This window comes from Geotrypetes seraphini, chromosome 2, assembly GCF_902459505.1.
Source record: "Geotrypetes seraphini chromosome 2, aGeoSer1.1, whole genome shotgun sequence".
NCBI lineage: Eukaryota > Metazoa > Chordata > Amphibia > Gymnophiona > Dermophiidae > Geotrypetes > Geotrypetes seraphini.
The window spans coordinates 428,129,002-428,142,893 of record NC_047085.1 but is presented as its reverse complement, the minus strand read 5'-3'; the positions used below and the strand labels follow the sequence as shown (position 1 = coordinate 428,142,893).

At 41.2% G+C, this 13,892-nt stretch overlaps 1 protein-coding gene across 6 annotated transcripts in view; it reads right to left on the bottom strand.

Moving 5' to 3' along the window:
- Positions 1-13,892, bottom strand: part of RUNDC3B (RUN domain containing 3B) — a 230,784-nt gene that overhangs the window by 138,617 nt on the left and 78,275 nt on the right. For all 6 annotated transcript variants that reach the window (XR_004538136.1, XR_004538137.1, XM_033931222.1 and 3 more), the window contains exons 3-4: positions 11,594-11,727; positions 4,904-4,989 (exon numbers count right to left, since the gene is read on the bottom strand). Coding sequence is in view for 4 of the 6 variants with exons in the window: in XM_033931222.1 (XP_033787113.1) it covers positions 4,904-4,989; positions 11,594-11,727 (220 nt within the window). In the remaining 2 variants the exon portion in view is untranslated. The remainder of the gene's footprint in view (positions 1-4,903; positions 4,990-11,593; positions 11,728-13,892) is intronic.

Genomic DNA, 13,892 nt, shown 5'->3' with positions numbered 1-13,892 from the left:
AGCCAACTTAAAAAGCCGCCACACCAAGGGATCATCTCCTTGTTTGAGCAGGACTATTGCCTCCTGACCTCCGGTCCCTGAAAGGGAACCTGAAACCTCTAAGTAAGAAACTCTGATCTGAGTCAGATCTCCAATCAGTTCTGGTCTGCCTAGTCACTCAGGCTGGGCATCAAGTTCCTTAGCAGCAGGGAGGTCTCCTGGAGCAGAATCTCTCCCTGGTTCAAGCCTGGCATACTCACAGGCAGCACAAAGCATCCTAGCCCCATCAAATAGGCTTTCCACAGGAGATTAATGACATCTGGGATAAACCCCTGCAAAAGGAGGCTTCATGGACCCCTGCAGGACCTCAAACAGGCTTTTTTTGGGCTCCGCTGTTTCTACATACTTGCACTTCATGGACTGTTTGGGGCCTCCAGGAGGGATTTCTTCACTGCCACCCAGACCCCATGCAGTTCCATAGCCCTAGAGGACTCAGAGGAGCATTTGAGGGCTCCTTCATGTGTCCCGTGGCATGCAGCACACGGATGCTCTTCAGCCAACTATCCAATCCAGAACTGGCATAATATGGGAATAGAACAGCCTGAAGAGTCGACTTAAGCCGGTTTTTGGACGTTTGTCTCTTTCGATTATGAGCCCCCCTAGAATACAGACTCCTATGTGTGCTGAGACTAGAGTCGGTCCAGAGAATGGCCACCCGGATGGTCTCGGGACTCAAAGATCTCCCATACGAGGAGCGGCTAAAGAAGTTACAGCTCTACTCACTCGAGGAACGCAGAGAGAGGGGAGACATGATCGAGACGTTCAAGTATCTCACGGGCCGCATTGAGGTGGAAGAAGATATCTTCTTTTTCAAGGGTCCCACAGCAACAAGGGGACATCCGTGGAAACTCAGGGGCGGGAAACTGCACGGTGACATGAGGAAATTCTTTTTCACTGAAAGGGTGGTTGATCGCTGGAATAGTCTTCCACTTCAGGTCACTGAGGCCAGCAGCGTGCCTGATTTTAAGGCCAAATGGGATAGACATGTGGGATCTATTCAAAGAGATAGGTAGGGGAGGGTCATTGGGGTGGGCAGACTAGATGGGCCATGGCCCTTATCTGCCGTCTATTTCTATGTTTCTATGTAACAGAATTTACATTAGCTGTTCATAGAGGCCCATATCAGCTTTAAGTTGTCCATGTATGATTCATAACATTTCTTGAAGATTCCAGTCCTGAATACCTGATCAGCCTGTTTCTATTTCCTAACAATGTAACAGTTAGTGGTGTTTGCCTAATCTATTTTCTTTCAGTGTCAGAAGTCTGCTATAAGAGGGTCCTAGAAAATTCAGCTTGTTTTCAGGAGTTGAGAATCTTGAACACCTATTGCTCCTTTTGGAAATATCTAAAGACATTTGTTTAAGATGTATTTATTGTAATCTTTCTTGTTATTTGTTTTTAGTACATTTTACGGCATTTTAACTTCATTGGAAGCTGGCAGAATATACTATAAATGATACACTACATAAAGGAGTAATATTCATATATATTTTTTAATTTTTAGAAAGTTCAGTACTGGAATTTACCACTATTTGTATCTATGTCGACTTTGAAACATATTTAACCATATATGTTTTATACATTTTTGTTTCATATGGATAAAGTAGTATGGTTTAATTTATAATATGGCTTATTTAATTTGTAATACACCTTCAGTGCTAACTGGTAAGAGGAACTTAGATTAAAATGTGCAATGTCAAGAAGCCCAGGTAACTGCATGTCATGGGAAATACTAGCAATGTATATGGCACAGACTAGCAAAATTTGAACATGTGACTCCTTTACTTAAAAAAGCACACTGGCTACCAGTCGCACATCGTATAATGTACAAATTAAGTTTGCTCACCTTTAAATCTCTGATATTTAAAACTCCAGCTTTTATCTATAAAGTATTGATTCCTTATACTGCATCCAAATTACTGAGGTCAAATGACCAACACTTATTAGTCATTCCCTCCCTTAAAATTATTAACACACGACGGCAATCCATCTTTTCCGTTACAGCTCCTCAAACATGGAATTCCCTTCCAATTTACTTAAGAGAAGAAAAAAAATTTGGAAAAATTTAAAAGCAAACTCAAGGGCTTTCTTTTTAAAGATGCATTCAATGACTAAATGAATTGCTTAGGAGTTTCATTTTATCTTTATATTTTTTGAGAGTTTTTCTCCTTCCCCTTCCTATTGTTTTTGACCTTAATTGTCTTTCTTTTTATTAATCAGATTGTATTTCTTTCCTCTATAGTACTGTGTATAAAATTCCATACGCTACCCACACAGTACCTACAGACTTCCACAGTTATCTGCTCTGTATATCCCTTAAAACTACAACTTTGATTTTTACCCTAATCAACTGCTTAGCTGTAATATAAAAGATTGAAGGGGAAAGAAGAAGAAAAAAAAAGTGAGGAAAACACAGCAGGGAAAGCTGGCCTACCTTGGTTTTATTTTGCTGGCAGAAAAAAATGGATTGAGGGTACCACTAATGACTATTATCATTTTATTTTTTTTTTTACCTTTATGATCTCCCTTATATACAGAATCAGAGGTGGCAAATTTAGAGTATTTCTCCTCTAACTGGACAGGCAGATAAGTAGCTGCCGTTTTCTGCTTCTAAAATCAATGAGAACCCATATTCTTGGATGCTTTGTTAGGAGAATACTTTCACACAATGGCTAACTCAAACTAACAACCTAGAGCTCCGAAGCTTGATTCTGTTTAACTTGCATGCTAGCAACAGCATAACCTGCTGTTATTCATTTATTTAGATATTAAAGGCAAACACCTTTGTGCTTACAATGTGTTCTGAATGAAAACTGCTGTCAGTGTTTCTAAATACTTTAAAACCATTGCAACATAGCACATCAAGCTGATCTCACACTCCCCATTTGGGGAGTACCCTGTTTCCCCGATAAGGCAGGGCCATCAAATAAGACAGCCCCCCTTTTTAGAAAAAAAATGTAAAATAAGGCACCCCCCCCCCGCAAATAAGCCACCCACCGATACCTGCGCTTACCCGAATCGGGTGGTACGGTGGGTGACTCCGTGTGGTCCCTCCGTCTACCGTATTTGCCTCCATGGCTGCGTGCCGTGCCTCGTCATGAAGTGAAGAGGAGGAAGTGACAGGACTGCAGCGCGCGCACGTGACTCCGCGCAAGGAAACACAGGCAGCTTCCCTCATCCCTCCCTAACGGAGACTGCAGGAGTTTGTTCACGGCCAGAACATCCAAAAGTGAGACACGCAGACAGGTTTCTTTTGCTGTGAGCAATACCACTTACTGTATATAAAGCCTGTTTAAAATGCATACGGTATATAAACAATGGTTTCACATTGTCAAGTCCCCTCTGATGCTGCACTACAGAATAATCTCTTTACTGTGTTTCCCTGATGGAGAACATTGGGGACATTAAATGGTACAATATATGGTATGATGGATAAAGCTGGCCATACATGGTACGATTTTTCGGCCGACCGATTCTTCAGCCGTCAAATAAGACAGCCCCCCCTTTTTAGAAAAAAATGTAAATAAGGCATCCCCCCGAAAATAAGCCCTAGAGCATATTTTGGCCTTCCAAAAAAAATAAGACAGTGTCTTACCATCGGGGAAACAGGGTAATTTTATAAAGCATTTTCCATATTTACAGCATGTTTTACCTGGTCCTTTCTTCATACTTTTACTGCACACTATGGTTTGGACCAATGTTCAGCACAGGTCAGTGCCTTTGGTCAAGCACTGCTGATCAGTCTGTCCCCATGAGCTTGCAACTGACTAGGTGGGCTTGTCTAACAACTAAGACAATATGAAACTTAAGCAGCCCAGAATCTGGGAGTCATCCATTTGTATGCCTAATTCAATCCAGCTGTCAGAAGATAAAGCAACACTGCTCACCTGAAACAGATGTTTTCCATAGATAATAGGATTGATCAGGCACAAAATCCTTCCCACCTCACCCAAAATTACTTGCATTAAGCTTGGAAACCAAATGAGTTGCCGAAGACTAGAGGCTAAGCAAAGTTTGGGTTTGGAAAATGTCGAGCCAACAGCTCTACCCCCCATTCTACCCTACCTCACCCCTAAAGACAAGTCAGCCCCCAAGCATCAGTGGGCCCTCCCCAGACCTACCTTAACAAGTCCTTGAGGTCTAGTGGCCTCATCAGGGACAGGAAAGAGTGGGGTGTTCTTTCCTGTCCGGTGCCACTGCTGTTGGTTTCAAATGGCTATCGAGTGCTGCAGGAGGTCCTGCAGCCATATTGAGATTAGCACCAGCATAAACAAGAGCAATCTTAATATGACTGCTAGGACATTCTGCAGCAGTCTTGCAAGGCTGTCACAAGAAGTCTCAGCAGCCATTTTACACCAGTAGTGACATCAGACAGGAAAGAGTGGTGTCCTTGCCTGCCGCTGAAGAGGCCACTATACTATCAGGGCTTGTTAAGGTAGGCCCAGATAGGGCCCACTGATGATCAGGTGGTCTGGGGGTGATAGCAGCAGCTCACGGGGCCTGGGGGGCAGCAGCCTGGAAGGACCCATTTTGTGCCAGAGTAGGGGAGCAGGCACAATATTTTCAGTTTCAACTTCGGTTCTAGCCAAAACCGACCCATAGATATGGTTTTGGTCAGCCTCTCCTGAAGACATTGCAGCATGAAAGACTACACACGTTCAGAACTTTTCAGAGTTCCAAGCTCCAGGACAGCAGTTCTGTTCCGACACTATGATATGTCACTCACTTTGTGTACCTGATTCAATTCTGTTGTCTATGGAAAACACCTATATACAGGCAAGCAACATTACTTTTGCCCAAACCCAGGTCTCCTGATGCAGTGGTATTTATGTTCACCCTTAAGAAAGTAAATTGAAGGTAAAACCTGGTTGTTTTGAAGTCTCTCAGAGCCGTGGAGATATACTCTGACAGTCGTTTTTCCATGAGTGCTACTCTTATCCAGGCTCGTCCCTGCAAAGAGACAGAAATGTTTTCACAGCAAAATACTTGGTTTACTGATGCATGAAAATTACTTAGCTCAATATGAATGGAGATGGAAACCCATTACATGAATACACTGCTAAGAAGTGCCACCATGGCTGACCTTTAAGCAAAACAGGGAAATGAAAGAAACCCCACAAAGCCAAACAGACACAAAAAGTGGGGATGGAACAGTACACGTCAACCGGATTTAATACATAATATGAAGTCTTTTACTGAAGTAAAAGAAACCAACATGGTCCGTGTTTTGGCTTAAAAAGCCTGCATTAGGGGTGCATATATAATCTAAAAATGAAACAACATGAGACACACAGTGAATGAATAAATAGTATCACAAACATAATAAAATATGGATGAAAACCATTCAGGTGTAAAAATGGCAGGTATAAGTATTATATATATCCCTAAATAACATCCAATAAATGTCCAGCACTACACACATTCATACATCAAAAATGGAGAAAAGACCTCAGTGTCTTGTGTTATGTTGTGATAAATACAAACATTATTTTATCTAATATAGTATATTTTGTTTTGGTTTACTTTTTCTTTGATGCTATCATTTGCCATTATTGGTTATTATATTGATATATATATATAATATTTTTCTCTGTGTGTGCATGGTTATTCATTTTTTGGACTTGTTTATTTTATTTACATGGTGGTCATTAACATGTTTGGTTTATTGATAAAAATATTTAGTTAAACAGTAATTCTGTACAATCTTTTAAAACATTCAAAAGTTATATAGTACATCATTGAAATAGCTTTTAAAATGTATAATAAACTATTATTGATAATATATTTTGTTAAATGTCTTGTGTGCATCCTATTCAGATGAAAATCTGCAGTGAAAATGAATCAACAAACCAGTGTCTGATCTTTTTTATGAATAGTTTGCAGTACTACCTGAAGTACCAATTATTTTACTTATTATAACATAATGGGAATTTGATGAGCTATTGCTATGGCGTCAAAATCTGAAATGTACAATAGTCTTTTAATAAACATTTTTACACTTGAAATTATAAACATGAGAGTAAACATTCTTTGAGATGTGCAGAGCCTCTCAGTGAATTAAGATAAAATATTTTATTTTGTAAAGTTTTGCTAGCATGACTTATAAAAGGTTATTTGTCCCCCACAATTTGGGACTGGAGTTTTCTCTGGAAATAATAAAAATAAAATGTAACTGTTTTAGATTAAAAATCAATAAAGATTAAAAATTAAATAAATAAATAAATAAAATGTAACTCTCTCAGTGCAATAAGTTGCTAAGGGGTCCTTTTAAGGCACACTAACAGATTTCACATGTGCTAACGATCAGCACAATCTTAATGTCAAGCAGCCTATTACCGTATACAAGCTTGAATTCCTATGTATTGCACAGCATTTACCGTAGTGCACGCTAAATCCCTTATTGGTATCTTAGGGCTCCTTTTACAAAGGTGCACTAGGGTTTATAGCGCATGCACAAAATTACTGCGTGCTATAGCGTGCAGTAGCCGAAAATCTAAAAGGAGGCGGTAGTAGCGAGCGCACTCAGGAATTTAATGTGCGCTATTGCGCGCGTTAAGGCCCTAACACACCTTTGTAAAAGGAGCCCTTAGTAAAATGACCCTTAAGTTATTTTAAATGGATATGCATCTGACCTGTTCACATTAAGAACAAAATTCTACAAGGCCTAACCATGTATTCCTTTGAATGCCACAAATAATTGATCAGGTCAATTTCTTAAACAAGTTAGCACAGAATCAATGATACAGCCTTCTTTCATTCTTATATTGAAGGAGCAGGGGAGAATAAAATGCCTGCGTAGCTGCAGGGTTCTTCTCCTTGTATGGACTCAGGGCTTGATTCTCTAAGCTCCACACCACCAGGTAAAAAAAAATACCACGGTGGGAGTGATTTTTGTTTTACGGGCAATTCTCAGTACAATAGCATGCAAATTATATCCATGCTATGTGTGCGGAAAAACACAGGTAAAGGGAGGAGGAACTGTGCCTGGCGCTTGCTCAGAAGAGCAATCGCTAGCATGGCTCCTCCTCTTGCCTGTCTACCTGTTAAAAAAAAAAAGCAGTCCTTGCTCTCCCTGCCTGAACTGGTAAGCAGGGAGAACAGGGGCTGCTTTCTTGGAGGCTAGAGAGGGGCTGAACCTCTGTCCCCCGGTGAATCTCTGCATTGCTTGGCTTCCCATATACTGTAAAGATGGAATCCTCAAGAGCCTTGAAATGCCCATGAACTAGGCCCCGAGACATCTTGGGTCTTGCCCACTGTCTGATCCAGAGCATCCGCTGGGCAGAGATAGCATAGGCTGACACCTTGCTCATGACTCCAATGATGTCATACAGAGTGTCTACTATATAATTCATCCCAGATAAGAGCATTTGGGGGTTTTCGTCTTCCTCCGAGGCTGGGACGCAAGACAGGTGTGGCATGTGCCATAAAGGAAGCACTTCTGCCTTAATCCCCAGGGCCAAAGTTTCACATTCTCTCTTGAGTTCACATTTTATCTTCAGGATCACTTTACAGTCCTGAGTATGCTTTTAACATCATACCTCCTTCACTAGACAAGTAGGTTCGTTTGGTGACCTGCACCACCTATTAATCCACCTTTGGCTGAATAAACAGCTGCTGGAAATCCAGACCATAGGGTAAAGCTTGGACATAATTTTAGCCACTCACAGGGACCCCTCTGGCAACTCACAATGGTCTGTAACCAACTTTGTGATGTCCGGATGCGTGGGAAAGAACGCGGTCGGAGTAACTAAGCCACTCATAATTGAGCACTGCAACGAAGGGGCTGGAGGAACTTCCAGCTTCTATTCTTGCAGTGAGGTAGTTATAATGCCTAAGAGCAGAGGCTTTGAACAGTTGGTGCACCATGGGAGTCTTCGCCCTGGTCTAGGGCCACTACTGCTTCTTGACCGCTGTTCTGATGCAGAGAACTAGACTCTGCCAGAGAAACTGCATCCTGGGACAATAATGGCATGGAATCACTTTCCATCTTCCCAGTCAATGTCAGACTAAACATCCTAGTCCAGCTCTGTGTCCTCATTTGGTCAGGGTACATGCTGAGAGGACATCCCCTGCGCCATCACCTCTGTCGCACTAAACGCAGATGCTGAGGACCCTCGGCACCTCAAATAGGCATTCCACATAAGGCTCACAAAATTTGGGGTGAAGCCTCATACTGGGAATCTCGAGGACCCCAGCAGGGAACTCCTGTAGGTCCTCCTGGGCTCCACAGCCACTACGCATTTACGCTTAGCAATACACCTTCAGAGGACTCTGGAAAGGGTCTCTTCCCTTGGGAATATGCCTCCTGTAGATCCCCAGCCCTGAAAGAGTAGGCTGAGTCCAAGGCTCCATCCCTCCTTCCCCTCCACCCAAATGTTCTGTTGCACACAGGACATGAACGATCCTCGGCCAGCCATCCAGCATAAACCTGGCATGATACACTGAGGTAGACCTGAGGGGTCCATCCCTATCAATTTTAAGTAAAATAGAGGGGTTTTGAGGCAGATAGAGGCTTTAGAAAAGAAGATTATTTAAAATCCAAGATGGTCGCTGTCAGCAAAATCGCACCAAAAACAATCCATGGGGATTCCCTGAGTTTTAGAGGTGAGGGATCTTGGTTCTGGCTACAGAAACCTTCAAATTTCACTTTTTGAGACCCCTCCCCTCCCCGATCTTCCCCTTAGGCTATAATAGGCTTACTCACTGTGCAATGTGCCTGCCTGTTTCAGTTTGGAGTGCACTGGAACAAATGGAGAAGAACTCTGCTTCACAGGTTCACTAAACGAACTTGGTCTTTGGGCTGCCAGTCGGACCAATGTTGGACTGAACTTCAACTCCTGGAAAACCTCACTTGCAAAGGAGAAAAGGACACAGTCAGTCTGCTATTAAGCCCAGCTAAGCCGGGATGGAGTCAAACAGCCCACACTCAAGCTCCTGATAAATCAGAGATATGAGCAACTATGCGGGGGACAGGCCCTGAGCTCCAAAAAAATACAAAAGCAGGCTGGCTAGCTAGGTGTCCCCAAGGGCTGATCCTGTTAACAGCAAACTTCCACAATGTGAGCCTACATCTTCTTCGAGGCAGAAGTCCCAACATGTGGGAACCTCTAGGCACCAAGCCTCCAATCAAACACTATGAAAAAATACCCAAAAATAATAAAAACGCAGAGCAGATCAGAAACACTTCTGAGCAACTTGCTCATAGAAAAAATCTAAGGGGCAGGAGCAGCTGCCAGGGAAGGAGGAGGAGTTCAAATATGATTGATGGCATTCTGCAAGCAACTTGTAGGTTCAAATGCATAACCCTAGTATTCCGAACTATTAGACACATTGCACTAGAAATAGACACACAGATGCCTTCATGTCTTTTTAAAATAGCCTGACAAAACCTTCACAACCACATATAAAATGTAGTTGTGCACATTTACACCTGCTTGTATATTTTATAACCTATGTGTGTTCTTCAACTCTGCCCATGCTCCCTCCTTCTTTATAACCTGGCTTTTTTTAATCAATTTGTTGCATTACAGCTAAGCAGGTCACATAAAAGAAGATGCCTTCATGCCACAGCACATTTTATGCTTACACACACAACCCATTAAACTATAAGTGGCCATTTATGAACAAAAAGTTATTTTATATCACTAACCCCTAAACAAGCACAAAGAATATAACTATTAGGGATGCACTTTCTTTAGAAACAAATGGGTTCACAAGTTAATTTTATTTGATATACTGCCTTTCAAAAAAAGATATCTATGCAACTTACAAGATATCCCTCCAAAAAAATGTATAAGAAAGGGAAGGAAAATGTGAGGCCCAGGTTACAATTATTTTAATCCGAGATATCATAAGACACTGAACGAGGGGAGAACTCAAGAGACTAGGTTGGTAGTGGCTGAAGCCTACATATGATATTAGTCAGATTAATTAATCCATGGAAAGTATTTTTGTACAATAGTATCACATCAATATTCAAAGAAATGTAATGGGGGAAGAGAGGCTCCAGCAATATTCAGTGCCAGTGCCCATATAGGTAACCAGGAATGTAGGACCACATACACAGCAGTCCTAATTTTGCCCAGTTAGCTATGTGGATACCTGCATTGAATACCAACCGGCACCCACACAGCTGTCAATCATAGCCTCAGGCTTATTGCCCCTCCCTCCTGCCCCAGAAAGGCCCTCTTCCAGGTCTATCTACCAACCCTGGTGGTCTAGTGGTTCATGGGGCAGAAGCGAGCCCTACTCACTCCTGTCTCTGGTGCTCCCTAGGTGAAAATGGCCACCACAACCTCTAGTGATAGTATTGTAATGGGGTTTGCATCTGCTCCAAGGGCCATTAGACATGAAGCTCCGTTGTCTTAAAATTTGGTATGATTTTTACTTAATGGAACAAATTTCTTGGTATTATAGTTATAACTTTTATGTTTTCACACTCAGCAATGATACATTGGTTAAAAGACATTTTAAGTAAAAAATCATCCCTGTCTGCACAAGCCTCGAACACTTTAAAATCATAAGTGTTCGAGACTTATGCAGGTGAGGTCAGAAACTGCAATGAAACTGGTGGTGCATCCAGTACATTATATATCAACAAGCCAGGCATCTTTCTCAATAGGAGGGGATAGATTGAGGAATTTATTACCAAGTCAAGTATGTTTGTGGAAGAATGTGGAACACTTTAGGCGACTGCTCAAGACTCATTTGTTCGTTAAGGAGTTTTGTTGTTAAGCAAGGTCATTTATGTTCATGTAAAAATGTGGAGCATTATAGATGACTGCTTAAAAAAGACTTATGCTCAGTGGGATGTTCTGTTGTTGAGCTCGCTATAAAAGAAGACATGTTTTATGTGTTAATGTGTATTGTTGTAACTGTTGTCTTTCATGTGATTGAATTGTGTATGTTTTAATTGTAACTCGCCTAGGTGTCAGGTGGGTAAGAAATTTTAAAATAAATAAATAAATGTATTTAACCCTGTTAAACTAGCATTCCATAAAAATCATAGGTACCTAATTATAGGCTCGCACTTATAGAATTAGCCTGTCTCAGAGCCCTCATTTATTCCAGGAGGTAAGAGAAAAAATAAGTACAATAGCATGGTACAGGCTGGATAATAGGACAAGCCGGACTGCTACAGATCCCTTACAGAGCCTGCAGAATACTGTACCTTGGTCACACAGTCAGAGCACAGACAAATCCATCAAATACAGAGTAAGAGACTGAAAATTAGAAACAGAAACATGAAAACAAAAGCTGAATTGGAAATTTAAAAAGCCCATGCCATTCAACACTAAGGAAAAAGAAAAAGAAATGAATTTCTTCTTACGTTGTGCAAAATACAAAGATAATGGGGGATATAAATTTTGGAAAGCTCACAGAGAAAGAATCCCCCACAAAAGAATGAGCAGGAAAAACTCAGCACTGAACTGGAGGAAAGGGGAATAATAGTAGCTAGGATAGCAAAACAAATCCTGGTTATCAGGTCAGAAACATAAACCAGACCAGGGAGATGCAACTTTGATCTAAAGAAAACATCCATTTTGTTTCTTACCTTGGCTCTTGAAGAACAAACGTTCTCCATGTTTTCGATGCTACAGATGCAGTTGTGTGGAACCTTAGCACATGCTACTCGAATGTAGTCCCAAAAACTGCGAGGGCTTTCATAGCCAAACCAAGTGAACTGCCCTGGATCCAAATAACACAAAAAACAAAAGAGCGCATGAATGAATGTATGATGAGGTCATGGATTTGATATATTATATTATATGGAGGTACATTCCCTGTTCCTAGTGGGCTCACAATCTAAGTTTTGTACCTGGGACAATGAAAGGGTCAGCGGCTTGCCCAGGAGCTGCAGTGGAGAATTGGACCTAGGTTCCAGGATTATCAACCCATTACACTAAAAACATAAGATTAGCCATACTAGGTCAGATTAACGGTCCATCTAGCCCAGTATCCTGTTTCTACAGTGTCCAATTCAGGTCACAAATACCTGGCAGAAACCCAGATAAGTAGCAAAATTCCAAACTACCAACTCCAGGACAAGTGGTGTCTTCCACATGTCTGTTTCAATGGACTATGGACTTTTCCACGAGGAACTTGTCCAAACCTGTTTTAAATCTAGCTATGCTAATCACTGTTTCCATATCTTCTGGCAATGAGTTCCAGAGCTTAACTATTCTTTGAGTGAAAAAATATTTCTTATTTGTTTTAAAGTTATTTCCTTGTAACTTCAAGTGTCCCCTAGTCTTCGTAATTTTTGAAAGAGTATAAAAAAAATTGATTCACTTGTATTCATAGACCACTCAGGATTTTGTAGACCTCATTCATATATTCCCTCAGCAGTCTCTTTTCTAAACTGAAGAGCCCTAACCTCTTTAGTCTTTCCCCATTTATTATTTTGGTCACTCTTTTTTAAACCTTTTTTAATTCTGCTATATCTTTTTTTAAGATACAGCTACTAGAACTGAATGCAATACTCAAGGTGAGGTTGCACTGTGGATCAACAAAGAGGCATTTTAATATTCTTTGTCTTATTTACTATCCCTTTCCTAATGTACATTTCCAGAAACAATTTTTTTTTTCTATTCTGGCTTTGTCTTCCTTGAGCAACCTTTTAGCCCTTGGTCATCTAGTGAACCATATGATTCTCTTCATAGATTTCTTGCTTTGGCTGTACTCTGGATAAGTTTCTTTCCACATTCTATTTTGCACTGCCTTATTGAAGTTTTAAATCTAACTTGCCAGTACTTATACTCTTTCCTTTTTCTTCTTTTGGATCTGCTTTTTAATTAAAGATGCTCCTTTGACTTTAATAACTGCTTTTACCTCATCGTTTAACCATGCCAGAAGGGGACAAAAATGTTATCTTGGTTTATATTTGGATGGGCTTATATTTGAGTATATACGGTAAAATGTATTTGTAGACTTTAACAGACTGATAGGGGCGGAGTGGAAGGGCGGTCTGCCCCCGGTTCACGCTCTAAAGGGGTGAACAGCCAGCACACCAGGTCCGTAAACTTCCTGAAACAACAGCAGCAGCGGCAGTAAACTTTAAATTCAGTCATTGTGGGATCTTCCTGCACCTCTAAACAGCTGCCGGTCCATCCCCTCCAAAGTAGTTATAACTTCTTAGTTGCTTACCGTTTGTGATAACGCCTCCTCATCTAACCCGATCTTGTTTATGGGCTAAGAAGTTAAATACTTTTGTAAAATATATCATGGCAAGTTAGATGTAGTGGGAATACAACTATATTTATTTTTCTATTTAGGGGACTGCCTTGAAAAAGCCAGTATGGCGAAACATGTCAGCAGATGTCCCCAGCCAACAGAGTTGAAGCTGAAGCCAAAAAAAAAGATAAGTGACTCAGCTCAAAGCACTAGAAGATATTAAATTAATATATTTAACTTATTTCTATGTATTTAAAAATATAAAGCATAAGAAATTAGTAAGAGGCTTGTTCAAAGATTGATGACGATTTAGCAGCTCTTCAAAAAACACTGCTGAAGACCACTGCACTAATTTCCGAAGATCCTTAAATCATTCTAAATCATATACATTGAGAGTGGTGATATAGCACAGTTACTTACCGTAACAGGTGTTATCCAGGGACAGCAGGCAGATATTCTTGACTGATGGGTGACGGCACCGACGGAGCCCCGGTACGGACAATTTTAGAGTGATTGCACTCTAAGAACTTTAGAAAGTTCTAGCTAGGCCGCACCGCGCGTGCGCGAGTGCCTTCCCGCCCGACAGAGGCGCGCGGTCCCCAGTTAGGATAAGCCAGCTAAGAAGCCAACCCGGGGAGGTGGGAGGGACGCAAGAATATCTGCCTGCTGTCCCTGGATAA